Source organism: Apodemus sylvaticus, chromosome 14, assembly GCF_947179515.1.
Source record: "Apodemus sylvaticus chromosome 14, mApoSyl1.1, whole genome shotgun sequence".
Taxonomy (NCBI): domain Eukaryota; kingdom Metazoa; phylum Chordata; class Mammalia; order Rodentia; family Muridae; genus Apodemus; species Apodemus sylvaticus.
Window position 1 is genome coordinate 90683613 of NC_067485.1, and position 14043 is coordinate 90697655.

The 14043-nt window shown below is 50.2% G+C and overlaps 1 protein-coding gene across 3 annotated transcripts in view; it reads right to left on the minus strand.

Annotated features, from left to right (window-relative positions):
• Positions 1-12867, minus strand: part of Gpr137b (G protein-coupled receptor 137B) — a 33005-nt gene extending 20138 nt beyond the window's left edge. For 2 of the 3 annotated variants that reach the window (XM_052157194.1, XM_052157193.1), the window contains exon 1: positions 11912-12416. In XM_052157194.1, coding sequence (XP_052013154.1) covers positions 11912-12280 — 369 coding nt within the window. In that variant the 5' untranslated portion in view covers positions 12281-12416. Of the gene's footprint in view, positions 1-11911; positions 12417-12642 lie in introns of those variants that run through there. The other variant, XM_052157196.1, reaches the window with a different exon arrangement.
• Positions 12868-14043: the final 1176 nt, after the last annotated feature.

Below are 14043 nucleotides of genomic sequence, written 5' to 3' on the forward strand. Positions count from 1 at the left end.
GGGAAATGTAGCAATAAAATGACTCCTACTGACATTCTGCTCTCCTCCCAGAACAGCACCTTGCTCAGCCACCATCAGGGAAGCTTCCTCCTGCAGCAGAGGGGGACAAACACAGACCCACCACCACATTACAGAGAGAGAACTTGGGACACTCATCCCCAACGAAATGTCTCCATTAAATCCCTCCCCTCAGAGCTCAGCAGCCACATGGAGAGAGGCAGGAAGAGTGTCAGAGCCAGAGGGGAGGAAGACAAGGGACCAAGGCCCTATGAACCGCATGAGCTCATACAAACTCAGAGACGAGGGGCCTGCATGGCTCTGCACCAGCTCCTCTGCACATAAATCATGGTTTCTAGTTGAAGATTTTTATGGGATACCTGAGTATGCAGATGAGTGGGTCTCTGATTTTTATGTATTCTCTTGGGCTCTTCTGTTAGTCTGTCTTGTCCAACTTTGAAGTGATATAGTTTTGTTTTTTCTTATGCTTTATTGTTACATATTTTTAACATGAATGAATAAACAAATGAATGAAAACCTAGCATCGGTTTTCTCCAATGGAGTGACACTGTGCAGGTATATCAACCACTCCAGGGCAGGCCTCGTGTTCAGGAGTAGATGACCATCATATAATGGACTCCACAGTATTTTTTGTGTGATTTCATTGGGTTACAGTTTGGTGTCTTGATTCTTTGGAGGTAATGTTTGATTTTGTTTCCTTGGTTTGGATTTGTTTTATTGTTGTATTGAGCTTTTGTTTTTTGACAAAGAATCTACAGTTGGGTGGGCAGGGATGGAGAAACGATCTGGAAGGACTTGAGAGAGGAGGAGAAGATCAAAATATAAAGTTAAAATTGTTTTAAATAATAAAAATATGATAGAAAGTATTTTTAAAAGAATGGGCCCCATAAACTCAAATATTTGAATGCTTAATCACCAGAGAGTGGAAAGGTGTTAGGATTGAAAGGGTTAGTATGTGTCACTGGACATGGGCTTTGAGTCTCTCTCTCTGGGGATCAGTCTTCTCAGCTAAGCCTCTGGAACCATAGTCAGCCTCCAAATAAATGCTTTCTTTTATAAGAGTTGCCTTGGTCATGTGTTTCTTCACAGCAATAGAACAGTGACGAAGACAGGCTCCCAGAGACTGGATCAGGAAATGGGCATTTCCTCTTTCCTCACCCAACCCCGAGACCACAGCTTTTAGGGGATCCCCCACAGTGAGAAAGAAAGGGAACAGGAGTGGCCTTGAAGGAGGGCGAGGATACACCAGTCTTATCCATAGGCCTGTCCTCTCTGGCCTCTTCCATGACAGAAGCAAAGGGGCTTTTTGGGAAATTGGGGGGAGGTAGGTGTCAAGACAGGGTTCCTCTGTGTAGCCCTGGCTGTCCTGGAACTCACTCTGTAGCCCAGGCTGGCCTTGAACTCAGAGATCTGCCTACCTCTGCCTCCCAAGTGCTGGGATTACAGGCGTGCGCTGCCACCACCACCACCTAGTTTGCAAAGGGACTTTCCAAGGGGCTTTTAAAAACACCCTTTAGTTTTAGCTTAGCTTCATCAGCCTTTTGTTATCATTGTGGGGAGGGGGTTTCAGTTAGCACAGGCTGGCCTCAAAAAACAAAATCAGTCTACCTGTCTCTGTCTCTCAGGCCCACACCACCACAGCCTGCTTCATCTGCTTACATCCTGTGAGGAGCTGAGTGCTGATGACGCAGGCCTCTTGGGAGGCTGAGGAGAGAGGAGCCAAGCTCTATGCCTGCTCCGGCAAATGGCTGAGGTCCTGTCCCAGACAAGTAAGAAGGGGCTGGGGACGCGGTTCAGACAGCTTGCTCGCCTCACATCAGAAACGATGCAGAGTCTGTCTCCAGCAAGAGGAAAGGGAAGGGAGTATAGGACAGGCATAAAGCCTCACGGGGTCCGGTCTGCCCTAGCAGAACCAGGACAGCGTTTTACACAAGTCTTCGATGGCACTCAGTAACTTCTCTATGCTGATGGCTGGGTATCTGAGTTTCAGCCTGAAGCGGCTCCAGATGACAGATGATGGGATTTGGGGTTCTTGCATGGTGGGATTCTGACTCCCTCCAACTACAGGTAACCTTAAAACCCCTCAGGAACCCCAGGCCCTTCTCCACATCCTTCTAGAGGACAAAAGGTGGGCTAGGGCCCTGCCAGTGACGCAGTTCTTTTGAGAAGTGGCTGACCTCTGCCCTTGTCCCCTAATAAATCATAGGCTGTTGATGTCACAGGCGGCTCATGCCCTTGGAACTCCTGATGATATATGTTTCCATGGCAATGACAGTTGCATTCATGCTTCCTAACTTATACTTTCATTATTTTCAGGACATGTATACACACTTGTAATCCCCAGCATTTGCATGTACACACACACACACACACACACACACACACACACATACACACACACACAATCAACATCATGATCTTCTTCCTTCCTAAATCATTCTTTGACTATGTTTTGAGAGTATCTCTCACCAAATCTGGCAATTTCCAACTAAGCTATGATGGTTAGCCAGGAATTCCAGGAGCCTTCCTGTCTGTGTCCCCAGTGCTGGGATTGTAGGCATGTGTTACTATGTACGCCTGGATTGTTTTTTTAATGTGCCAGCTAAGTCCTGCTTGGTTCTGTTCACTACCAGGGTGATCTGGTCCCTGAGGCTAGTGTTTTTGATCTGGGCAGGCTTATACTTTTCCTAGGTATATGTACATATGTCAGTAGTTCCCAACCTTCCTACAGCTGTGATCCTTATATACAGTTCATGTTGTGGTGACCCACAACCATAAAATTTTTTTGTTGCTACTTCATAACTATAATTTTGCTGCTTTTATGAGTTGTAAATACGTGTTTTCCAATGGCCTTGGGCAACCGTCATGAAAGGGTCATTCAATCCCAAAGGGGTCATGATCCACAGGTTAAGAACTGCTGATGTATGCAGAAACAAACTGTGGGACGAGAACGGGTCTGCATTTCCATCCATAGTTCCCTCAGCCTTCTCCAGGCCTGGATGGCTATGACGACACTCAGAGCACAGCGCTCTAATCCTTACATTTTCACCGAGTTCCACACTACTGGGTCTCCACGGGCCACCTGTGCATATCCATCTCAAGCAGAGGAACATCTAGGCCAAGAGTGGGAAGTCTTGTGCCGAATCCAGATTTGAATCTAGCTGGCCTCACCAATGATCAGCTGTGCACCTGGGGTAGTACCTGACCTTGCTGTTTTATCAGGTATCCATAAAATAAGATGGATAACAGCACCTGCCAGGTGTGTTTCTGAGACCCAGGTGAGTCAAATGTGTAAAGGGTTAGCCAAACACCTGCCTCCTGACAGGTGCCATGGAGACCTGTGCTGGTCTTACATGGCTACTAGGGTTGTGTATCATCAGACATGTCTCCAAACTGTGATTCTAAATATCAGAAGACTAGGCTGGATGCTTTCTTGACCATAAAGGGAATGCTCATCAGAATCAGGTGATGGACTCAGTGACACACTCATGGTCCTGCTGTCCTGCCCACTTCCTGACAGACTGGGGAAATTACACAAACCCAGAAGCACTGGCCCCCTCCTTCCTCCACTGCCACCCAGCACCAGCCATCATCCCGCTGCTTCAGGGTGTGCAGCTACAGGCGCTGAGCTTCCCTCTTCAGAGAACAGGACGGGGGACAGCCAGAGTACCTGAAATCAGGTGCAGAGTGTGCCCCTCCTACAAGGTTCCCTGGAGAATTCAGAGTCACTGTAGGGGATATGCCGCTGACATCACCATTGCAAGACAGCAACATGAAAATGTGCTTTTGGAGTCTCAGTTAATTGTCTTCTTCCAGATGGAAGATATGGCTGGGTCTCAGGATCAGGGGAGGGTTTGCAATGCACACCTATGCCTGTGTTCATGACAGTGGAGCTGACTGGCCTGGCCGGCCCAGGCTATGCTGTACACATGGTCCCATAAGGCAAAATCACTCTTGGTCCCATAGGGATGCCCTATCACTTAGGAAGGGCAATTAGAGCTGGATGTGGTGGTACATGTCTGTAATTCCGGTCTTAAGAGAGTCTGCAGTGGGAAGATGATGAGTTACAGGCCAGCACGGGCTACACAGTGCCTTCAAGGCCATCCTCCTATGCAAAGCTCTTCAAGTTGAACCCAAAGCCAAAGCAAATGCTGATCAGCGGAAGTCCTGCTTCTCCCTGGCTGGTCTCCTGGGAGCCAGATTCAGGGACTAACATGCTGAGTCCAGGAACAGACTGTTGTCTTGTGTGGGCTCAGCATCTGTCATATACCCAGGGTGGTACACACATTCATCTGAGTGATTTCCTAGAGATGTCTGTACCCTCTGTCCTTGTACCCACAGGTTTCACTGTGGCCTCCTTCAAAGGGGCTGTGCATACTTCTACCTGTCCAACAGAGAGGCAGAGGGGGCCTGGCTGCCTTAAGGACCACTTCAGTCTGAGCTCTGCCCTGCCCATCCCAAGCTGACTAGGGAAACACTGTTCATCTGTGTTGGCATGGAAACTAACAACCGAGGCCAGCCTCTGTCACAAGCTCTCTCCTCAGCCCCAGGAGTGACAGGGTTATAGCTGACAGGGTGCTATTAATCATCTTCGCACTGAGAAGCACAATCACAGCCTAAGTTTGGTAGCCAGGGCTGCTTGTCTGCCACAGGGGTCCAGGGGAGATTGACCAGGTGACAGGGGCGATGTGTTTCTTCTACAGTAGAAACTCGTTAGTCAAGCCCGAGGACTCCATGAAAGAGGGTCACTTGGCCAGCATGCAGCAGGCACCCTCCACATCTTAACACAGGATTCCTTCTTGGAAAGCAAAATTTGCAAAACCCACAAAACAAGTTAGTGCCCAAAATGGCCAGGTTTCCTCTGATAAAGTAACTTTCTGCTTCAGAAATAAGGCAAACGTGGAGATTTTTAGACTTTCCCATGAACCCATGACCTGTGGGTCATGCGGTGCTAGATGGTGTTCCTCATGTTCTACAATGGGAACCCCTGAAGGGGAAGTGGCCTGGCTGAGGCCCCCAACCCCCACACTGGGGATGGAACTTTGGACCTTGTGTATACTAAATAAAGTGCTCTTCCACTGAGCTGTATCCCTAACCTTCTCTTTACATTTTTATTTGAAGACAATGTCTTACGAGGTACCCAAGCTAGCCATGAATTCATTCTGTAACCCAGGGAAGCCTTAAAATGTTAGTCCTTCTGCCTCAGTCTCTTGCATAGGAGGGTTAACAGGCCTGTGCCAGCAGGTCTGGCTACTGAGTAGGACTCTAAAGAACAGCCATCAGGAGGGAAGGGACAAGCCCACATCACAACAGAGAAACAAGGAAAGGCAGTAAGTAAGGATTGCTGGTTCCAAGTAGAAAGGCAGCTTTGCCTCATGGTATAAGCCTGTCACCCTGGCTGCCTGGAAAGACAGACACAAGGATCACAACTTGGCCTGGACTACACAGTGAATTCCAGACACCTCAGGCAACACAGGGAAACCCTGCCTCAAAACAGCAAGTACAAAGGGAACTGAGGACCTAGCTTATGGCTGTGCTTACGTGGGACACGGGAGGACCAAGGACCAATCCCCAGCCCCAAATAAATAATATACTAAGTGAGAGAAGCTAGACACGGGGTCACTCTGATATGTAATGTCCATATAGACATGGTGGTGGCTGTTTGAGGCTGACTTGAAGAGGAAGGCTTGACTGCTCAATGAAGCTACATGTGGGATGTAATTTGCCCCAAGGCTCCGTATGTTGGAAGTGTGGCCTCTCCTGTGGCCATACTAAGTCAGTAGTAAGAACCCTGACACTTAATGAATGGCTTGCCTGCAGGACTTGCTTCAGCAAGCCCCACAGAATAAAGGTGGGGTGAGAGCTAGGACAACAAACAGGTTTGTCCTGACCCCAGGGCTAGCCAGCCAGCCTCAGTCCACTGACCAAACCCCAGGGCTAGCCTGCCAACTACAGTCTGCTGACCAAGACCCCAGGGCTAGCCTGCCAACTGCAGTCTGCTGACCAAGACCCCAGGGCTGGCCTCCCAACTGCAGTCTGCTGACCAAGACCCCAGGGCTAGCCTGCCAACTGCAGTCTGCTGACCAAGACCCCAGGGCTAGCCTGCCAACTGCAGTCCACTGACCAAGACCCCAGGGCTAGCCAGCCAACTGCAGTCCACTAACCAAGTCCACCCTGGAGGCTATTTTTAAACCTGTATGTTAAGAATGCTTTTTAACCTTTATAAGGACTATTTAAAGATACAATAAAGGGGTAAAGGGATGTGATAGAGACCACAAGTGGTCACAGGCCCAGCTGAAGTTCAAGACTAGCAGGACTTCCAGTCTGGAAGTGGCTTTCTCCTCACAGGGAAATTCAAGGCGACTTTCCAGGAAGGGCGGAAGGAGGTAGACACAGGACTGGATCTTGCCCAAACCCTGGCTCCTGCCAGGGAGGCACTGCTGCAGGTGCCTCAGGGCTGCTCAGTCCTTCTCATGCTCCCTGCCCACTTCAGCGTGCTCCCATGCTGGGCTCAGCGCTGAGAAGCTAGCAGGAGGAATATCCAATGGACAGGCGACAGGGATGGGGCCTGGCAGGTAGGGACGATGGCAGATGCACCCTGGCATAGGTCGCCAACTCATCCACACAATGACACCAACGTGTAGGGCACGTGTCCTGGATGTCTATTTTTCTGACCATGGAAAAGCAGGAACTTAAATGCAGGGACCAGCATTAGGAACTCCCAAGGACGACTAACTGCTGCTCTGCAGTTTTCTCAGCGAAGCCTCCACCGAGGGAAGCCAAGGTCAGAGGACTTGAACCACAAAATACAGTGGGAGGTGTCTGCCTCTTCCCAGAGGGCCAAGTATTCAAAGGAAGTTTGGGGAAAGGGAGGAAACAACATGCAGAGAACAAAAAGGTTAAAGTTACATATGGTAACCCAGGCTTGCTGTCCCAGCTGCTATTCAGGAGCCTGAATCAAGAGTTCAAGGCCTGCCTGGGCTACTTGGCAAGTTCAAGGCCAACCTTAACAATCTATGAGATGTCTCAAACAAACAAAAGCAAACAATCAAAAAAAAAAAATAAACCCAATCAATCAAAGACAGCACTGAGGGGACAACAGAGGAGCCTGGCCTGCTCAACAGGAGGCTCTACCCAGGAGGCACTGGGGCAGGAACACTGACAGTGGATGCAGTGAGTACAGGCTCTCCGTGAGTAGGCACGCAGACAAACACACATACACACACACACACACACACAGATCACACAGCTATCCAAACACTAGCACATGCAAATATGCCAAGGCACATACAGATGTAGACAAATTGATATTGAGAGACAGATACAAGCGTGCATATCAAGCGTATACCCAAAGATGCATATAAGCAAGGATATATGCACACACACACACACACACACACACACACACACGAGTATACACCCAAAATATAGACAAGCATATACACACAGGCAAGATGCAGGACTCTCAGCTCCTGCTGCACCATGCCTGCCTGGACGCTGTCATGCTCCCACCTTGATGACAATAGACTGAAGCTCTGAACCTGTGAGCCAGCCCCAATTAAATGTTGTCCTTATAAGAGTTGCCTTGATCATGTGTCTATTAACAGCAATAAAACCCTAAGACAAAAACAAAAAACAAACAAAAAACCCAAAAGGGCACACACAGGCATATATGCAAGCACGCATGTTGACATATATAAGGGTTCACATCCGGTACACAGGTACATGTACTTGCAGGCGTTTGTATACATACACATACAAGCATGCACGCATAGTGTCTCACATACAGGTAGCAGGCACACAGGGAGCAACTCAGTACATTCAGTGTCGGAAACACTGCTGCTGTGGTCACACATGCAGCTGGGCTATGCGTCATGCACAGCCCAGAGGAGGCGTAGTTCCGGCTCTGACACGAGCTGCCTGGGAAGCAGCAATATCTGCTTTGTCTGTTTCCCAAGCTTTAGACCATTCACAATCACCAAGAGGCCTACAGGACTCCCCCTCCCAACCCCCAAAGGCCCAACATCCAACAGGTATTTAACAGATAATTTTTGACTGAACTGACCATTAGAAGCCATAACAAGAATACACTCAGTCCGAAATCTGCTACCCCATTTTCCTAGTGGTGACATAACCTAGTCCACAGACTTGATTTTCTGGTGTATCCTATTTCCCAAGTCAATGTCTACACTCCTCCCGTGGGTTCAAAAAAGTACTCTGTAGTCATCTCAGCCAGCCAACACCAGGAGTCTATAAAATTGAAGTCCTGGGCTAGAAATTTCTCTGGTGTCTGGTACACACAGCAAACAGGATTTCAGAGCCCCAACCACCTCATGACCTTCAGCCTCTGTTGTGAAAATAGGCTTGCCCCATGCAAGGAGCCTTTTGCTTTGGACCATCTGCCCCTATAACCCAGTAAGGGGGACACTACAATATCCCATGTACAGAAACTACCACAGGCCTCAGTGTCAAAGCCCCATCCTGCCCAAACTGTGAAGAAAATGATCTGTTGTGGTGCTCAGCAGACTTTAGGTCCAAGGCTTCTACGTATGTCTGGCCCTCCCCAGAGGTGCGTGCAACTCAATTGCAAGATCCACCACTGGGAAAATCAGGTCCTTAATACCCTGTATATTAAATAGAGCCCAAGTATTTAGGGACAGCATACACTCACGCTGATACAGCTTTCTTCCAATTAGCAGGCCAAGCCAGTCACTGGCTGCCCCTCCATCTTTCTGGCTATATCAGAAAGTGAGGCTGAACTAGAGTCTCATGAGCCCGCATGACAGCATCTCCTCCAGGGTCCCTGAGGAGTCTCAACAGGCACTCACTGGCCTGAGACTCTGTGGGCCCAGTAGGTATAGCTATCAGAGTAAGGTGACTTACTAAGAGAGTTCTGGCAGAGCTCATCGTACTGAAATCCTGTGAGTCTGAAAGCCTCAGGGTGGTGCCTGCTCCCAGCTCAGTTCTCAGTAAGAGAGAGGGCCTTCCCCTCAAGCAAGGGAAACAGGCCCAGATGGGAAATCCAGCCTAGCATCTGTGTGGCTAAACAGTACAGGGGATCCTACTGCTCTTAAGGCTCCATGCAAAAGAATCAGAAAGTGTGCCAGAAGGAAACTAAAGGCTACCTCATAGACAAAGTAGCCACCCATAGAGGCAGAGACAGGGCAGGACCAGGTAGTCAGGCTGAGCTACCAAGCAAGGCACTGCTCTTCTGACAGGCCCTCAAAGGAGAGTGACAGGCCGAGAGAGTGGGACACACCCTTCTCCAAACTGCTCTGTGTGTGTGTGTATGTGTGTGTGTGTGTGTGTGTGTGTGTGTGTGTGTGTGTGTGTAAAATAAAAATACATGGGGCATTCCAAGAGCGGGCCATTCTCCCTGGGATGACAGCTCACTCTGTAGCTAATTCCTTCTCTTTCTGAGTCTTGGGAAGGAGAAGAAACAGCTAGTGGATGACAAGAAAGGCTAAGTGACTTGAGTGTGCCAGGTGTAAGGATGTGACAACAGGAGGCAGCTACCTCCCAGACCCTCTTCTGGATCATTTCCAACCCCTAAGCCATCTAGCTCTCTCCTACCTAACCTCCTGCCTTAGGGCCTCCATCTCTGGGGATGTAGACATGGCCCTGCACGAGCATCCCAGCCCTGCCTTTCTTCCGCCCCTTAAGTCACACTGGCAAGTGTGCATGTACATATTTTATCACCCCAACTGGATTTGAATATTTCTAGGGGGAACTGAAATAAGTCTCACCCTATAGTCTAGCCTGGTCTTGAACTTTGAGCAATCCTCCTGTCTCCACCTATCACTTGCTGAGACCACAGACAGACACCACCAGACCCACCCAAAACACACTTCTTAACTGGTAGTCATGTCCCTCCCCCACACTTGCGGGTTTACATGGTGTGAGATGAAATCCTTGGAAAGCCACATTTCATCCCAGCAGGCTGCAGTCCAAGAGCCAACTTTCTAACTCTCCAGAAGGAGCAGAATTCTTATCAGGAAGCTAGGAATGCCTTCACTGTGCCGCCTTCTCCTGCCAGCTCTCTGAGTCCTCAGACAAAATGCCCACGAGGGGAGGGGTTTGGGGGTGAGGGGCATAAAAGAAACAAGGATGGTGACTGGGGGCCTCCTGGCCAGTGGTTCTGTCTGCCTGGTCACTTTCCCCCTTGCTCAGCATTTACTCAACAACCAGCAGATGGTGCAGAAAATGTACCAGCCGGCCCTTAGTCGGACTCTAAGAGCAGGCTTGGCATGTGACTGCCAGAGAGCCAGGGCAATGTACTCAAAAGGGACACAAGATAAAATCTCCCTGAGACACGGTTTTCCAAGCGACACCACCTTACCTGACACATGCATCTCGCAGGAACCACTCTATTTTCATCCAATTAAAAAACCTGTGTATCTCACGAAGCCCAGTGGCCTGGACTGGAGTTCAACAGCACCACGCTGACAGGCCATGCCCACTACCCCAGTATTATTACTAATAACATATGCATAAGCATACTCCACTAAAGATTACATTTGATGGGGGAGGGATGCAGGGTCCAAGCTGTAGCTCAAGCCAGAACTCAAAGCAATCCTCCTGGCTCAGCCACCCAACTTCTAAGATTACAGGTATGAACCACCACACCCAAAATGTCTGATATCTTTCCTCCTCCCTCCTTTAGATTACCCTACAGAGTCTCAGGTATCCCAGGCTAGCCCTAAAACTTGCAGTGTAGCTGAGGCTGGCCTAAAACCCCTGATCTTTGTGCTACCACTCAAGTACTAGGATTTCATGTGTCTACCAATACAGCTGGTACTTGTTAGTCAGAACTATTTCTCCCAAATTTTCAATCAGCAGCTTCTACCATGCAAGAACAATTGTGACCCTAGCTAGTCAGACCCTAGCTAGTCATTGCACCACTGACCTACACTCCAACCATTATCCATGGTTGGATCCTGGATATCTAACCAGGACCATTATCCTTTCCTCAATACCATTTTCTTTTGAAAACTAGAGATACTGTACTAAGGCACGGAATGCCTGCTTGCACGGGGCCCCGGCCAAGAAGAAGACAAGTAAATCACCCCCAACAGGTGGCACAAGAAGAGCTTGCCCCTTGGGCAGAGTACGACTGAAAGTGGACATTTCAGTGCCTGGAAAGCTACCGGGAGTCGGCAAGGGCAGCATCAGTATCATTAAGCCTTTGTTAAGTGCTTTACTCGGTATTTACTCGGTATTTGTAAAGCCTCGGCAATCATTGTACTTTCATTAGACACAGCCACAAGAGTCCTCGTGCAACCTTTCAGCTTACTAACTACCGCTCTCATAAACGGAAGCTGCTGGTCCTGTAAAAGAGTCCACGTTCAATTTTATGGCTTATTTTTTGGGGCTTCTCCGATGAGCTCAGATAGCAAGCCAAAAACCTCCTGCAACTGCAGAGTTGGGTGTGTCACCAGACTGCCCTGGTGAAGCAATCCTGTGGAATGAGTTACTAATTCACAGTACAGTAGGGATCCTAATCCCGAAGGTTCAAAACATCTCACCAAAGCCAAGCCTGTCCCATCATTACCTCCAAGAGTCTGTGCCCTGGCCCCAAAGTGGAGCCAACACTCAAATGGCCTTCCAGGATAAGGGGTAGGTGTCTTGAGATGAGCAAGGGAGACAGTGGAAAAGTAGAATTCAGACACCCCTTACATCAGCACCGAATGTGATGTGCGCAGAAGACTCCCGGCACCCGGTGGGTCCTCCTGGGAACAGGGGGATAGCGACTGCGAATAGGGCCCGCAGATGGAATGGACGGTCTCAGGACCCTAGGACCCTCACCTCGCCCCGACCCTCTCCACCTGCGGCCGAGGAGACCAGCGCCCTCCCGGAGGATGGTGGGCGCCCGGGGCAGGTGAGCATCTCTCACCTGCGTGAAGTACAAGTTCATGAGCGTGAGGGTGAAGAACTGTAGACACACGGGAAAGCAGTAGAGCAGCCAGAAGACGAAGGGGCTGAACGAGTTGGCTGCCACGAAGTCTCGGAAGTAAAAGGAGAAGAGCACAGTACGCAACGAGGCCCAGAAGAGGCAAAGGAAGAGGAAGACGCTTTGGTAGCTGAGCCGCTTGTGACGGTAACGCAGCACCAGCCAGAGCTGCACATAGATGAACGCGAAGAGGAGCGCGTAGAAGGCGGTGTAGACGGCGGTGAGGCCGAGCTTCACGTAGGGCGGCACCGCGGGGCTCAGCGTAGGAGGCAGCGAGCCATTGCGCACCGGCTCCCACCGAGGCGCCTCCATCAGGCTGGGGCCGCTCGAGCTTCATCGGGGCTCGCAGCCGTTCGCTCCCGGGTACCCGCGCATCGCGCCGCGCCCGCCGCTCCGGGGCCGAGCCGGGAAAACAAGCAGCACTTCCTCCCGCCGCACCACATGATCTGCTGGGCGGCCTTTGTCTGCGATTGGCAGCGCCGCGCCCCCGGGAGCGCGCGCCCGCACCCGGCCCGCCCACCCCGGCCTTGCGCGCCCCTGGTGCGCGCGCCCTGGGGTCAGCGGCCTTAGAACTGAAACCCGGTCCGAGCTCCAGAGCCAAGAATCCTGTGACTGTGGGGACCCACGACCAAGACTAACGTGATCCGCGCGTCGGTGCACTGCGCGCTCCTAACCTGTGTGCTTGGGCCTCTCAAGACCCTATGGCTGCGGCTGGGAAAACATCTGTGCCCCTGACCCGTGCGCTCCGCATTATCCCCGCAGCTGGGGATGGGACTGGGGAGTATCCGTGTCCCGGATCCGTGCATCGCCCCCCAAGATCCGATCGGTGGTGCTGGGGCGTATCTGCGCGTCACTGTACTGTGTGTCCCCTCATAACACACACTCAGTGCATCTCTTTGACTTCTAGCTCCGTCTGGTAACGGAGGAGGTTTGTGCAACCTGAGCATCCCCTTTCTCACACACAAACTACGCGCTCTTGACCTCACAAGCCTGGGCACTCCAGACGTGGGAGTCTGAGGCTGGCATTTCGTTGGGGGTGTGGTTTGGGGGCGTGTCTGCGCTCTTGACCTAGCGCTTTCTGCTGATGCCTGGTTTTGCAGTTCACTCTTTTATTTAAAAACCAAACCACTTTGCAAGTTCCTTCTCCAGTGCCCACCCGTATTTAAAAATTAAAATGTAAGCAGGAGCTGGCCAGCTTCTGCGGCGCAGCTGAATTCTAAGTGCAAATGGCCAAAGGGCTGGAATTTCTTGCCTGCCTGTGCTAGTAACTACTGCTCTCAGACCGAGCTGCACAGTGTTTTCCCAGAATCCCTAACTGACTGCCAGAGTGGGGCTTGTCCTCAGAGCATAGGAGCACTTAAGACCAGTGCCAGCCGATCTACCCCTTTTCTTCCTGTACCCCCATCTCTCATCTGCTGCTACCCAGAGGTTCTCTGGTCTCAGATAAAACGGACTCAGTTTATCTCCAACACTGCGATACACTACCTTTGTTTGATCACATTGTGGTGGTGTGGCTCAGCCCTAGTACATACCTTTAACCCAAGAGCTTTCTGTTTACAGTAAACAAATACTTGTGGTGTGGCTCAGCCCTGGCACACACCTTTACTCCAAGAGCTAAAGTTAATCCTAGGTCAATAGGCAGAGCCTACGCAGAGGGGAGTGAACATAAGTAAACAGAAAGGAAGTTCTTTGAGTTGAAGGGTATTTACAGCGTGGAGAAGGAGAAAAAGCTTTTCCCTTCTGTGACTTCCGGTGGTGTAGGAAAGTCAGCCAGGGGCTTTCTCTGCCTCTCTGAGCTAGCAGGCTTTCACCACAGTGTTTGGCTCCCGTGTCTTCATTCGGTAAAATCAAATGGCTGGGATTTTTGTTTTATAAAACAATACTGAGCTCTCAAGAAACCAGGCTGCCTGTGTGCAGGAGTAGGCACGGGAGCAGTTAACAGGCTTTTCCAAGTCACAGCTCCATCTCTTCTGATTCCCTTTCACATTTTCATTTAATATTCAATTTCGTGCCTAATTGCATGTTCTTTTAGCTTAAGAAGCCATGCCTAACGTGAAGCTGCCTTTTCCTCAAAG